This window comes from Pristis pectinata, chromosome 1 (genome assembly GCF_009764475.1).
Source record: "Pristis pectinata isolate sPriPec2 chromosome 1, sPriPec2.1.pri, whole genome shotgun sequence".
NCBI lineage: Eukaryota > Metazoa > Chordata > Chondrichthyes > Rhinopristiformes > Pristidae > Pristis > Pristis pectinata.
Genome location: NC_067405.1, coordinates 125,778,904 through 125,793,851, shown reverse-complemented (window position 1 = coordinate 125,793,851; position 14,948 = coordinate 125,778,904). Strand labels below are relative to the sequence as shown.

General features: G+C 41.1%; 1 protein-coding gene across 1 annotated transcript; it reads left to right on the top strand.

Annotated features, from left to right (window-relative positions):
- The first annotated feature begins 890 nt into the window (after positions 1-890).
- Positions 891-3,443, top strand: LOC127575327 (homeobox protein six1-like). The gene is made up of 2 exons (XM_052025135.1): positions 891-1,539; positions 2,711-3,443. Exons 1-2 carry the CDS (start codon positions 980-982, stop codon positions 3,012-3,014), a joined length of 864 nt encoding a protein of 287 aa, XP_051881095.1. The 5' UTR covers positions 891-979; the 3' UTR covers positions 3,015-3,443.
- The last annotated feature ends 11,505 nt before the right edge of the window (positions 3,444-14,948 follow it).

The window sequence follows — 14,948 nt, the reverse complement described above, 5'->3', positions numbered from 1 at the left end:
TCCAATTGTTTTAAAAGAAAGGCAGTTCCGCTCTAAGAGTAAGTGGAAAGATGTTACTTTTGATTGTCGTTGTGCCTTTGCCCAGAACAACTGCCAGAAATACGCTCCATTGGTAAACCGAGCGTGCAGCAGGAAAGTCTCAATGGATTAACGTCGGAAGATTGTATTCCTAGTGTTGCTCCATGATGAAGCTGCAAGAAGAAATGTGCGTGTACAGTACTCGGGCTCGACTTGCCATCATTCACCAACACCTAGAGCAAAATGGTCACAAAAACAAAGATGTGCACCATTGACCAGGTGGTGGTTTATACTTTTGTTTAGAGCTTTGAATATATTTTCTGGGGGGGGGGGTGGGTGGGGGGTGTTAATATCTGATGACAATGGGTCGGACAAGTATAAAGATTTCGCCCTACAATACTTGTTACTCGTTCCCCGGGATCCTCGGTTATAAATCGGTGTTTTTTAAAAAATAAGATCGTCGCTCCTTGAAAAAAATAGCAGTTGATGATTTTAAAATGTGAGATGAGTGGACCACTAACTGTTTAAACGTTTGCGCCTACATTTCGAAAAATTACAGGCGGAAGTTTCGAGTCCTGGGGAGAATATATGGACTTCTTCAAAAAGGCGAAATTTAATTGATTTGTGTGTAAAGCCGACCAATCCCGCAGGTGACATTTGAGAGGCTCTCGTATTTCAGACCCTGACGTGTTCTCCAGAGTCCTTCATTTAGGAAAACTTTGCTCTTGTCTCTTGCAAATGGTAGGAGGGATGTGCAGCCAATCAGCGGCGATTCATCGCTATTAATGCGCACTTACAAGGATGGGAACACACTACTGCCGCCAGCACCTATCACCAGCGCATGAGAGTATCAGCCGCTGGATATCCGCGACCTGCTTGGATCTGTTAACCCTTCTTGGCCTTTGCGACTGTTTTTTTGGCGATCTGATTGCGGATACTACGCCCTGATTCGAAGTGAGCCATGTCAGTGCTGCCTTCTTTCGGTTTTACTCAAGAGCAAGTGGCTTGTGTCTGCGAAGTTCTCCAACAAGGGGGTAACCTAGAGAGGCTGGGGAGGTTTCTCTGGTCGCTTCCAGCCTGCGACCACCTCCACAAGAACGAGAGCGTCCTGAAAGCGAAGGCGGTGGTGGCTTTCCACAGGGGTAACTTCCGAGAGCTCTACAAGATTTTAGAGAGCCACCAGTTCTCGCCGCACAATCACTCCAAGCTGCAGCAACTCTGGTTAAAGGCTCACTACATCGAAGCCGAGAAGCTCCGGGGGAGGCCCCTCGGTGCCGTGGGCAAGTACCGGGTCCGAAGGAAATTCCCCCTGCCCCGGACGATATGGGACGGGGAAGAGACAAGTTACTGTTTCAAGGAGAAGTCGCGGGGCGTCCTGAGAGAGTGGTACGCTCATAACCCTTACCCATCCCCGAGAGAGAAACGCGAGCTGGCTGAAGCCACTGGCCTCACCACCACGCAGGTTAGCAACTGGTTTAAAAACAGAAGACAGAGAGACCGAGCAGCGGAGGCCAAGGAGAGGTAAGGACCGCCGCTGCTTGTACACTGTGCAGAAACACAAAAACAAAAGCGCCCGGTAAAATACTATATACAATCCGCTTTTACGCGGAGATTTTCTGGCGGCGTTGTAATGAGCAGAATCGGCCCCTCTCCGGTCTGCCACTCACTCACAGCCAGCGGGGGCTGTGTGTGGTCATCTTCTCCCCCGCTCTGGGAAAGCAGCAAAATATTCATCCTACAGCATCAAATCCCCTTTGTTTTCGCGACCAAATCACAGAGTATTGGTAGGAAAATATTTAAATTCACTAATTGGACATTTAAATGTTACTTAATCGGGAACCGCAAGTTTCTGCTAAACCTGCGTCGGTACCATCTCCTTAAGTTAAAAGCAAAGTATGAAAATGCCAACATTTTAATTGCAGACTAGGTGTAGATCTGGAGAGAAATGTTAGGCTTAAAATGTATTTTTTATTTCAAACATTCAAATTAACCGAAAGGTTTCGATTCTTCGAGTTAGGGAAATTATGCATGATAATTGAAGAGGCAGACGCACTTGCACCGTACATTGGTTTTTGTTGTGGCGTTCGGAGCGGCCTGGCCAGGTGATAGAATTTAGGTCCTGGCACTGACGGGGTACATACACTTCCTCCCTTATCTGTTCGGGTAAAACCAAGATAAATCCAGCACCGCCGTACTAAGTCTGAGGAACAAAGCGACAGTGGTGCATTTTATTCGTTTCATTTCATTGTCGCTTTTGGCTCTGCATTTTCGAAAGTTTGAAGCCCAGGTTAATAATTTCCTTAATAACCATTAATATTAAAAATAGTTGCTGAGCAGCAATAGCATTCGGTAAAGCGGGAATCTCTTGCTTGTCCTTTGGGGGAACAACAACTCCCCTTGTGAATGTCACCCACTCTATAGAAAGCACATTTGTTCCAACACAGAACCTTACTAATCCAGGGCATTTTATGAAAGGAGTTTGGGGTTCATTAAGAGACCCCATCCGACGGGGTAGTTTATTTAAGATGAAATTAACAAAGTTAACAAGTGTTAACATAATTTTCTCACTACAACCGCATGGTGAAATTTTCCGGGATAAGTGAGCGCTGAATGTAGCAAGGTTTATTGGTTGGAAGTCTTCTTTACTGTCATCACTCATTTTAAGATCTTGCAATATTTCCTGTTCCAATAGGGAAAACAACGAAAACACAAATTCTTCTGGCAATAAACAGAACCAGTTGTCCCCTATCAATCGTAGTAAAAACCTGATGTCTAGTTCGGACGAGGAGTTGTCACCGCCCCAGAGTCCAGACCATTGCTCGGGCAGTCCCGTGTTACTACTGCCTGGGAGTCTGAACCAATCTGTGGATTCCACCTTCTCTCTTCACGGCCTGAGTTCTTCGCCAGGAGGCCACGCTGGCTCAATCCATCCGCATGGACTGCAGGACTCCCTTCTGGGCACTCTCACATCCAGTCTGGTCGACCTGGGATCGTAAAAAGAACAAACCGCCGCTGGATAGTCCAAGTATGAACTGAACAGACACTCCAGTACTGTGCTGTGTAAATAATTTAACAGTCTTGTCGAAGTTATGGATTTTCAACTGATGGTACTTAATCTGTGAAAAAACGAGATGCTCGCCTTTATTAAAACAAAATCTTCATAAACTGCTGAGAGGCTTAATATTTCACTTAATGCTCTTCAAATCCCGCTGCTCTTCCACTGCACAAAGGGCCTTGCAAATGAAGCTAACACGGGTGCCCGCCAATTCTGTCGTTGGCAGGTTCGAACATCTGCCAGAGTCCAACCTGGATTACATCCCGTTTTCGATCTCTTTGCGTTTCTTGAGATTCTTGACTGATCGTGAATCTGAAATGAGACGTCAAATAGGAGGAACAGTAGTAACTGAGGTAACTGCAGATCAAAAAAAAACCCACCCCATTTAACCCATGCAAAATTCTGGCACAGAGGCGATTTGAAGTTTACATTTTCACCGGTGGTGTATGGAGAGTAACATGGAAGTAGTTTATAATAAAATCCAAAATGTGAAAAGTACGTGCTTATGTTGTCTCCTTATTTTCATTTTTTTAAAAAAAAGAAATTGCAGCTTTTTTTTTAGAAAATGATGCTTGAAACTATGATTGGATCCAATCTGCTGCCGGTTACATTCAGAGGAACGAAACGTCGGACAAGTGACCATGTTTAGGAGGAAGACGGCTCGGCGATTTGTACACGGCGTTTGCACATTGTCCCATCTCACCCTACAAGTTTCCCTCATACCATATCACAGTGAGTAACCGCTGTATTATTCTTAGAATTTAGCAACTAAACGATTACATGAGTTTCCCACCAGCCAAATTAGTGGCTCACCTCCAAAGAGCAAGCCTCTGCCCTACAGCAAAGCAGGGGACCTATTTAGCTGGACCACAATTATTCGGCATTTTCCGAGTGCACTTTCTGTGAGTATTTATTTATTTTGGTTTTGGGTTTGCTCTCTAGAATGCGAAGGGTATGGCCCAGAAAATAGTGTTTAATGAAGCCAATGATTTCTTTTCTTCAGTCTGGTTTGCAACATATATGTTCAAAAAAAATGAAACCATACCTAAACTGCTGAAAATGTGTCATCTTGTTTTATTACCTCCTTTCCCCACCCTCGAATCTTTCTCCCTAAAGATGAAATTCGATCCCCATCTTATCAGCTTTGTTCTACTTGTTTTACACAACGAAGCTGAAATTGCAATAGTCAAATGTTATCAGTTTTGCGAACACTAATGTTGTTCTTTAATGTTAATGAATCCATACCATTGTTAGTCAAGTCTCTCAAGAGCAAAAAAAAGTCCTTTACCTAATTCGACATCCCACACTATATATCACTCTCAGGTTGCGGAAGATAACACATTTTTACTATTCCGTGTCCTCAACGCCTTTGCGTTGCAGCGTTTTAAATGTAGTATTGTGCGGGGAAATGTCACTGACAAAAGTGGTATACGCCCCAACTTCCGGTAAAATCCATAATCCAAATAGAAATCAGATACATATTTAGAACATATTTGCAGGTTCTCTAGTACTTTATTCGTGTGTCGTGTTCCTAATGCACTGTGATAGTATATGGTTATGGTTTACTGAAGATTGTAGAATGTTTATTCTATGTGTTTCGGGCCATGGAGATCTCACCCCCTCTGGAGGCCAGACCCTCACTCGGGACTGACTCAATTCAGCCTGAACTCTTGTGTAAAACTTACAATCGCCTTGGAAGGGGATTTAGATGAAACATGAGTCGCTCCAGGTTTTACCTGAGATCGAAAGGGAATTTTAACTTTTATTGCGCTACGTTTCGAATCTAAATTTGCAAGTTATTGGGCATGCGCTCCCTTTTCTCCTTCTCTCTGTTTAGTGTAAGACAGAGTCAGTAGCGCAACTGTGATCAGCTGCATCACTTCATGAAAGAGATTGGACTCAGTGGTTGTAATAACCTTTTATGGGAACTTTAGTAAGTGGGTTAGAAGGATCGGGACAGAGACAGAACATTTATTTTCTAAAGACTAAAGCTCTATCTACAATTAGAAGCTCATAATATTTAGGAAAGCTCATATATATAACTGTAGCTACTAAAACACAATAGCGATTCTCCATAGCTGAATTTTCTGTTTATTCTGTTTCCTGGAATACAGGTTGGGACAATATTGTATTTTTTGCCCTTTTATAAGTTTATGAAAGAAGACTTGTGGAGATTTGTTTTAATTATCTTTTCACCAGGCTAATTAACACAGATATCCAACTCTGGCCTAGTAAGTCAAAGCAACCCGAAGGGTTGGGTTTCATCGAAATGCAATTTAGCAATTCGAGACAGAATATTTTCGTCAAATGACGACTGCCGATACTAACCATTGGTGATCTTTAAATGTATTCCCCATGCACGTTGTACCTAAGCATCGTACTTGTGAAGAAAATGTAGCATCATCACGGTCTGCTCATTGGTGAATTTGATCTTGCTGCACTTGGGGCGTTTTATTTTCAGTAATTTTAAAATAGCAGCTCAAACGGCAAGCGCCCCATACCCCAATGGTTACGAAAGACATTCGGTTTTGGTCGAGTTTTCTTCTAAATGTAAAATAAACACACGACTGGCCTCCAGACACTTTTAGCTGGAAACTAAAAAGGCCTTCTATGAGATGAGGGTAATTGTTTTGAACAGCTCGAGTTTGGAGAGAACTGAGGATTTCCTGGAGTTAATGTGAACCAGCCGCTGGCTGGACTGCGCCTGCTGAATGTGGAGCAGATTTTGGCAAATATTACAGGGATTCAATTCAGCCTTTTGTGTTTTTAGAAGCACCTCGGCACTGATTTCAAATTTGTTTTCTTTACATTTTAAGCGTGCTCACAAAACGAGGTTCTTTATTTAAATCCACAACAGAGGTTATGTTTATACTATAACCCGAAGTCGTGTCCTTTATCAGAACTAATAAGAATCCTGCAGCTAAGCGAATTAAAATAAAGCAGTTTCCATTATATGGTCCATTCCTTAACTTTAAGTTGATTCTTTGGTTGGAATCAATCAGATTGACAGACTTCGCATATTTCCCCGCAGCGCGGTGATTGGTTTGGATCGTACCTAACCATGGTTTGAATTATCAGAAATGCATAAAAAGGCTGTTTGAAATGGAAAGCAGTGCCAACGTAGAACGACAAAGTACTCTTGCAGCAAAAATGCTCAAAGAAAATGTGTTTGATTAGTGCAAATGAGTCTTATGTGGCCTATTTTAAAACGTGGCTCTCATCGAATTATAACTCTTCAAAACTGGGAGGAAGTCCACTGAAAATAGGAACAAGCGTCCGATACACTTCAGACCAATTTTCAGCCGGACCTACAATGCAGCATTTGAAATGCAGTTGTACAAAATAGTTCCCAAATTATATTGTTTTCGGTTAACAGTGTACAGCATTGCGAGGCAAGGTTCAAATGGCAATCATAGTGAAGCTGGCCTGGAAAGATTGTGCTCATTGAGGACACTGGCCTATATAAACGTTTTGCGTTGAATGTTGTTTGAACGTGATGCGTTTTAATATATTTATGTAAATAAGTTTACAAAACTCCGAGGCCTTATGAATAAAACTAAAATCACTTTTTCAGATGTCATCAAATATTTATTGAAATATTAATCTACTTGAAAATTCCGACTGTTGAATTGGATTGTAGATTTTCCTAACTCACTCTGGGCAAAATACGCCGTCAATTAGCTCACAATGGAAATGAACTTTCAAAAGGACAATATTTAACTATCAATTGTTTGTTTTTTTCTGTTTCTAAATTACATTAATTGATCTCCCGTGGCGGCGCTTATTGGCGGCTGGGGACATGGCTGTTCTATGTACACTACTGAGTTGACGTTCAATATGTTGTCTTCCAAAAAGATCTTCGTTATCTCTGAAGAGCTGCATTTGTCCGATAGAATGGGCAGGACCACAAATATTGGCGGGGCAGGATTGGAATCTAAAAATTAATGTCAAATCGGTTAAACTGATACATCCCATAAAATGCCTTGCTCAGTCGTCATCGGGGATTCTCCATCACCACGGAAGCCATAGTCAGGGTGCCTGTTATTGCGCGGATGTTGCTCGTATGCACGGATGTGGCTCATTGTTTTCCTGACCATTTCTTCCAATTCCCTTAGCTCAGTTTTTTTGTATTTTGCCTGTATTTTTGAAAGTTTTTCTTAATTACGAGTGGGGAAAAAAGGGCAGATAATGAACAACTCCGAGATTATCATGGCTGCCTCTCAGAAATTTTCCTGCCACATGGTTGGGCGGTATTGACTGAGCAAAATTTGGGGTAGAAAACGTTCAGTGTAATATGATTTGTGAATAGACATGTAAAATATAACCCATTAGGAAAATGAAACGTCTAACCAATGAGGATTCAGCGTGATAAACCTTCAAAGTAAATTTACAAAATGACCCGTAAGGTAGACAGGAATAAAAAAAATCTTGGCTTAGTTTTTGTAAAGAGGAAATATGCAGAAATATGTCATAACTCGATACTTCGGAAGGTTAACTAGCATGAACCACGTCACAGGCAATCGGTGCGCATATTAAGCAAGCGCATTATATTCCATAAGGGAGACAGATAACGGCCTCGCATTAACCACTGATATAGGAATTTTCTTGGGGAAAAATATAACATTTCTTCGCTTGTTTAATTGCATCATTTATTAATGTAGGTTTCTTTAATGATGCTTGTCCAATGGATGATGTCACACTCCATCTCGAAATATTCATTGAAAATGTTGGTTGAACTTGCATGGGTTAGAAGCCAGACGTGAGGCCGCTCGACCCTTACTGCGGTTGGATTGTCTGGAACAAGCCGTTAGCGTCGATCGCACTGAGTTCAGGGCCGTCTTTATTCGTTAGCTTGAAAAATAAGAAAACATTCCTTTAAAAAAACAATAAAATCTGCAAACACTAAATGTATTGATAGAAGCATGCCCTTTTCGTGGGTAAAATGTATTAAAATGCACCGGTTTATGGGGAAAACAGTCAATATGAAGGCGTTGAATGGGTGATTTATGATTTATGTTGAAAAATTAGGTGAGGCAGTGTATTAAACGGCAGCAGGAATACAGCCTGTGACAACCAGATTATTATGATACCGGCATTGCCATTTAACGACCTAGATATAAAATAAACGGTTTAGTTGATTTTAGTACTTTTTTGTTTGAAAGAGTGCCATGTTAAAGGGAGAGCAAGGGGCTGCAGAAGGGAAATTAATTTACTTAAATTCCATCGCTGCAGTTTCAAACCACTAATAAAACAACCGAGGCACCGCCGCTCTAAAATTAGTGATGTTCCTTCCTGTATCAGTAACGGATGAGTGCCTTGTCCAGAGCAGGTTATTTCTATCCACCCTTGGCAGCAGCCATTTAAAGATTCTCTTTCGCCACGTGTTTCCCAATACAATTCACTGACTAAAGGGCGAGTGTCTGCAGATCTCTGCCGAGCCTAACTATATTGCCTGAAGGTTAAGGAAAATTTCCTTTCGACCACCGTCACCCCGTTCTCCACCAGCACTCCCACCCCCATCTCCCCCTCCCCCCACCCGAGTTCGCCTGCATTACAGGATATATATTGAGTCATTGCTGCGAACATATAATTTAAATGGACAATAATGTTGCATAAGCATCAAACATTATCACTTTAATGACACGCCCTATGTTTAGCAAGGAGCTGAATTGGTTGTGTTGATTTTCTCAAAGCCATGTTTCCAAAATAAAACGTGAAGCGTTTTATAGATTATGTTTTTGTTTCAAACGATAGCATCAGAGTAGTAGTAACGTATGTTTAAAATAAGGAGACAAAAATGAAACTGGTTCTCATTTCTCATCAGCAACCTCAGCTCGACAGTTACCGGGTAATTAACGTCTACCTGCAGCCCCCTGTAGTGATGGATATCGTTTGTGAACTTCAAGGTGTTCGATCCTCATGAAGTTGCCACTGATGTACAAACAGCTCGAAATGAACAGATCAGCTCTGCACCTCACTGCCCCCGCCAGACGTGTCTTTATTGAGAGGATGAGAGCCCACATCAATTTATCCGGTTTTTTGTTTGGAACCACCTCCGATTGTTTTAGTCGGGTTGTAGAGACATCCAGCTAAAGAAGTAATGCACTTGCCTTTTTAATCCGCATGAAATGAAAATGCAGCGTTAGGAAGGGCGAGGATAGGGGTTGGTGGTGTTGGGGGGAGACTTCCCTTTTTAGTAGGTTTTCCGAGAAACCAAAGAGTGTGCAGTTTCCCGATCTTTTACTTTATGTAATTGAAATATCGATTTTATTTTAAATGCAAGAGCCGTGAGAAAGCTGAAATATGAGGCGAGGTGGCACCGCAGAGATGCACAGGAGTGCAGAGGGGCTTCGAATGTCATGCGGTAACAAAAGCAATTCTCTCAGGATCAAAGTAACTGGAATGTGCGTAAAACTAAAATTTTCCTAATCCCCATTTGTACTTGTAACTCCAGAGAACGGGATTAAAAGGGAGTTGCCTCAGATATGACCACTTCAAATTCAAGTATCAGGCTCCATTCGGGAGGAGAACTTAATGAACCAAACCGCGCTAAGGAACAAATAACACCCAGACCGTGGGTTAGTGGCCCTGCCTTCCTCAAAGCACGTGCTTTAGGCATATGGTGAAATGCTCAGCGGAATACTTGACAGAAACATACCCGGATTATATACCCTGACAGAGTACTCGCCCTCAACCTCAAAAACAGACGCACTCAATGGGGAGGCGGATGGTGTTACTTCAGGAAGTGATTTTTAAACTTAAAATTAGAGCGAATCCTAACAAGCACAAGATTTACTTGTGACGGCACGTTCTTAAGAAATGTATTCGTTAACGGCCGGTATATATTTTATCGGAACATTTCGAGAGAAAGTGGGGGTTGTTATAAGGAACAATTCAAAGGGAATCTGGACATTTCTGCAATTAGTGGGGATCCAATGTCAGACCAAGAAAAAAAAATATCCTTACACCTAGAAAGATTCTGCAATATATATTGCAATTCCTATTAGTGTTTTCTCAATTAGTTTCAGTTTTTCTGTCTGAGATCTATATATGTTCTGCTTCAATATTTTAAAATACTCGGGCTGTTATGACTAAATCTCGCTTCCCCTCCCCCTCCAATTTACTCCAAACCAGCGCTGCATATGAGATCCCGCAAAGTCATAACTAAGATTTTGTTCTAAAATCGCAAAATACGAGGTGGAACGTATTTCTACTTTAATATTGGTTCAGAAATAAAGGAAAATGCTGACAGTAAATTTATTTTACAACATAAGTTTAATTTGCCAGCGTTTAATTAAAACTTTTCGTAATAGCCTGCTAATTTCCATACACCCAGGTCGAACAAATCTGAACGCAAGCAAACATTGGGAAAGCAAATTTAGAAAGTCAGTGTAACTGTCTTGTTGACAATTTTTCTACCTGCTTCCACCTGGATTTAGCCGACAAGTTTTTTTGTTTAATTTCCATTTGGCAGGAATTAAACTATCGGTAGCTGTTTAGAAATGATTTTGTACGTAAGAAGCATAAGGGACGCGCGAGTGTCTCTTATTTCGGGGGGAGGGGGAGGGGAATACTTTCTTAATGGATAATATCGCATTTAAAGGACGAAGGAAATTAAAAATGAAAAAAGTTATACAAAGCTGTTGCTGGAGTCTCCAGTGTATGGTAATGTGTCCTTGTTTGATCAGCAGTTCGGATCAACTAAATGGGACGTAAAGGTTACAGGTTTAAAGCCAGGTTTATTTGTACAAACGATTTATTGAAAAAATCAGAGGTATTTATAATTACTGGGGGTTTTATGAATGGCCGAGAGTTTTCTAAACAAGACAGATATTGACTTACATTTGATGTATTCATCTGTCCTGAAGAGCTCAAACGCTAGGAAGGAAAGAATAGTATTCACTTACCAACATTTTTAAAAAGAGGAAACAAGGGACAAGCTAAATCATTATTACTACCTGTTCTTACGGTGAGCGATCACCTGTTAAAAGGTCATGAATAACAGGTAGATCTCCATCTCCTTCTCTTAAAAAAGGGGCATTTGTTCGGTGACAGCTGATTGACAGGCTGAGAAACACGAGCTCGTGGGGCTGGCTGATTTGAGGATAAAACTCTGATGTCCCCTCAAACATTTCAGGAAATGAAAGTTGTAACTCGATCCTTTCAGCCAACATCTCCCGGAGCAAACACAAAGGCTCACAGGAACCTACCCGGATTATTTTGCAGCTAGATGGTAGAGACAAAACAGCCGTCACATTGAGCAGAAAGCTGGCAGCCTGCTCCCACATTTATTAGAAATGTCTGTCTAAGCAGCCCTTTAAATGGGTCAACATTTTCGTAAGTGTACAATAAGCACTTTTCTTCCCAAAAATAACATCCCTTTTCAAATATGCGCATTGCTCATAAAATTCGACGATTGCTGTATTTCATGTCAAAACAACGTCCAACCATGTGACCTTGGAGGAGTTCAAATGAACGGCATTTATCCATATATTTTTCACCGCCAAGCAACCTATCAGACTAGTGAAAGCTGTTTTTTGTTTCTCAATGTCAGAATATCCCTTAGTTTAACAGGTATTTATTACCATGATACTTGTGCACTGATGCACAATCGAATTTGTAAAACACACCCACCGTTACAACGAATTGGCATTAACTTTCTAAACGGCTTCATTGTATAAAGACCTGAGGTTTTCCAGAAAAGAGCTGTTATATCCATTTGCCAATATAGCATACAGAATCGTATCGCCCGTAACATTAAACTCCCGCCAATGCGTACGCATTTGGATGTGCTACAGAGCGTTGGGAGGGGAGAGGTCACACTAGCGCAATGCAAATTACTATCCTTCAACTAAATGTCCATTAATAACGTGACAGTGCATTGCACCTGTAAAAGGCGAGGTGATTCATCTATCTGTTTCTGTTTAATTTGAAATAGTTACAGTGGGACTGCAAGGAAGGAGCAATTTGCCATTGCCATGCTATCAAGGCCCCGGATATCGATAACAACATTGTTACAAATTAATATTAATTGGTAATATAAGTGCCAAAGTTACACCTATTTCAGAGTACTGCTTGTCTGCATCCCGCTGTGGACAATTAATTTAATTTAAAACGACAATAAAGGAAGAAGAATGTAATCCAACACACATACATAACACTTTTCAAAGACAAACGGCAAGAGACGTAATTGTAACGCAGGGAATGGATAAATTCAAATAGTCCGAAAACATTATTTTCAGAATTCCAAGAGTATTGAATTTTCATCCGACCTATAGTTTATTGTAACATCTTGAAATTCAATAAAAGTAGCACAAATAAAGCTACTTGGTATCCTGTTTCAGGGAAATAGTAACAGAGTTGTATCAGGAGGACACAGATACTGCTCACAGAAAAATCAAAAAATCATTGCGTTACATCGGGAATATTAATTAACCCGGGTACAGACAGAGTTCATAAGTTACTTGCTGTGACCCCAAACAGCAGAAACAAATCTGTTGCAAATTACACGCATCAGTGATTTCTAGAGCAAATTGAGTTCCAACAAAGGTGAGAGTTTTATGACGGCACTAACAGTAGTTTCAAATTTGTTTGTAACACCGACATTTCCATTATTAGACTTTTACAGCCAACGCGGGAGTCATTAAACACGAGTCCGAATATGGGATCTTGTAGGCAGTGGCAGAAATTTTTCAAGAGATGTCAACAGCAAGACTGTGTATACGTTTAGAAAACAAATGCATCAAAACTTTTAAGCACAAAGTCATGTAGGTACATTTGAACGCGATTGCCCAAATATATTTTGCATGTGTAGATCTGCATCTGTGCTTATTTGCTGTTCGGATAACGACTCATAGGTTATGTTACATACATGAATTCATGCACTTGTGCTTAAACCCCAGACACAATTTTTAAATTCCAGAATGGAGTCCTCTCTCCTGCGAAGCGTGGAGTTCCATTTTCACACTGAAATGGACTAGTTGTGTTTCCCCCTCCTTCAAGGATGAAGGAAAATGCCTCTTAGCACTTACTTTGCCCTGAAACCGAAGGGGACGCATAAGTTACTTCCGTCTTGACTTCAGTCATTGGATTTTGAACAAGGAGTATCCAACTAATCAACGGAAGGTTTCAGTTCAAATGAACACCGAGGATTATTATTGTTACCTGGGATCACACAAGGATTAACCAGTTTGTCACTAAACTACCGCAACAGAAAAGGGACACAAAATATCATCCTAAATTTGGGAGATATTTAACTACTGAATAATGGAAAATATAACTCCCTCCTTCCCAAACACGCACGCGATCAAATTCAGACAAATCCATCAAAATTATTCAGATATTAAAAAATAAAATCAGAAAATGTTGGAAACACTCAGCAGGTCAGACGGCATCTGTGGGAAGAGAAACTGTTAACGTTTCAGGTCGAAGACTCCTGCAACCCTGCAGTCATGTTACAGATGTGCAAAATGAGGTCGACTTTACATTTTCCCACTTTCCACGTAGCTTGGGTCAGAAAACACGTTTCCAAGATTGCTACTGACACACATTAATTGGATTATCTCTGGCCCACACACGTTAGATACCTCTTTGTCTGGAATGTCCTAAAAACCTGGAGCTATAACATAGAATCTGGCATCTAGAGTTCAGAGCTCAGGTTACCTTCCAACCCCTCAGACTTGGTGTACATTTACAGCATGATTAAATTCTTGATAGAATTATTAATTATTTAATGATTGACTTCTCTTATGGCCTGGGGTGTGGACTATGATACAGCTAACAGCAGTACCTGGGTATGAGCAGGCCAAAGGCACCATTCCTTGAAACTTAAAATGCAGAATCAAAATCAGAATAATCCTGGGACATATTTAGCCCATGGTGTCTGTTATGGTCAAAGTGAGCTCTTCAATTGACTGCTATCCTTCTGCACTTGGGCCTTAGTTCAGCAGGTCACAACTCTTTGTGTACAAATACTTGGCTATTGCTTAAATGCAATGACCATTTATGCCTGTATCATCCCTTCAGGTAATGAGTCCCAAATCACCTCCCTCTGGGTAAAATTTATGTTCCTTATCTCCTCCCTAACCTTTCTACTAACTTATGCCCCCTGATTCTTGACCCCCTCTGCTATGGGAATAAGCCCTTCCCAGTTACTCCAGCGAGGCCCCAAATAATTTTATTTGTGTTTCTCCTCAGCCTTCTCTATCCCAAAGAAAACAACCCCAGTTAGTGCAATCTTTCCTCATGGTTACAATTTTCCAGCCTTACCAGTATCTTTATAAATCAGCTTTGTACCTTCTGCAGTGAAATCATACATTTCTTGTTGTGGTTTGTAAAATGCAATACTTAGCTGTGGCCTAGCTGATTTCATATATAGTTGCACTATGACCTTCCTGTAATAACCTGTGCCTGTTCTAATAGAGGAAAACAATCCACATGCTGCTTTAATCATTTATTGACCTGTCTTTCTGCCTTTAAGGATCTGTGGACATACAATCCAAGGTTTGTTTGTTCCTCCGCACCAGTCAGTGTTCTTCCAGTTATTGTACATTCCCTTGTTGCACTTTCCCAGGTGCACTCCCCCATACTGCCCAAAGCCTTGAGACTCAACAGCTTCTCTTGCACTGTCACCACAAGGAAATCCTTGGACATATTCAGAAATTGGTTTCTGGGGAGCAGACCATTTAATTTATTCACAGGATGTTGACATTGTTGCCAAGGTCAACACCTAATGCCCATTCCTCATTGACTTGAACCTCAGAGGCCTGCTAGTTTTCTTCAAAGGAGAGGTAAGACTCAAGCAGACTTGTGTGTGTGTGTGTGTGTGTGTGTGTGTGTGTGTGTGTGTGTGTGTGTGTGTGTGTGTGTGTGTGTG

Excerpts from the sequence above, each read along its gene's own strand:
- LOC127575327 (XM_052025135.1), top strand. The coding sequence starts at position 980 with ATGTCAGTGCTGCCTTCTTTCGGTTTTACTCAAGAGCAAGTGGCTTGT. Across the intron at positions 1,540-2,710 it reads GCAGCGGAGGCCAAGGAGAG|GGAAAACAACGAAAACACAA; the intron begins GTAAGGACCGCC and ends CTGTTCCAATAG.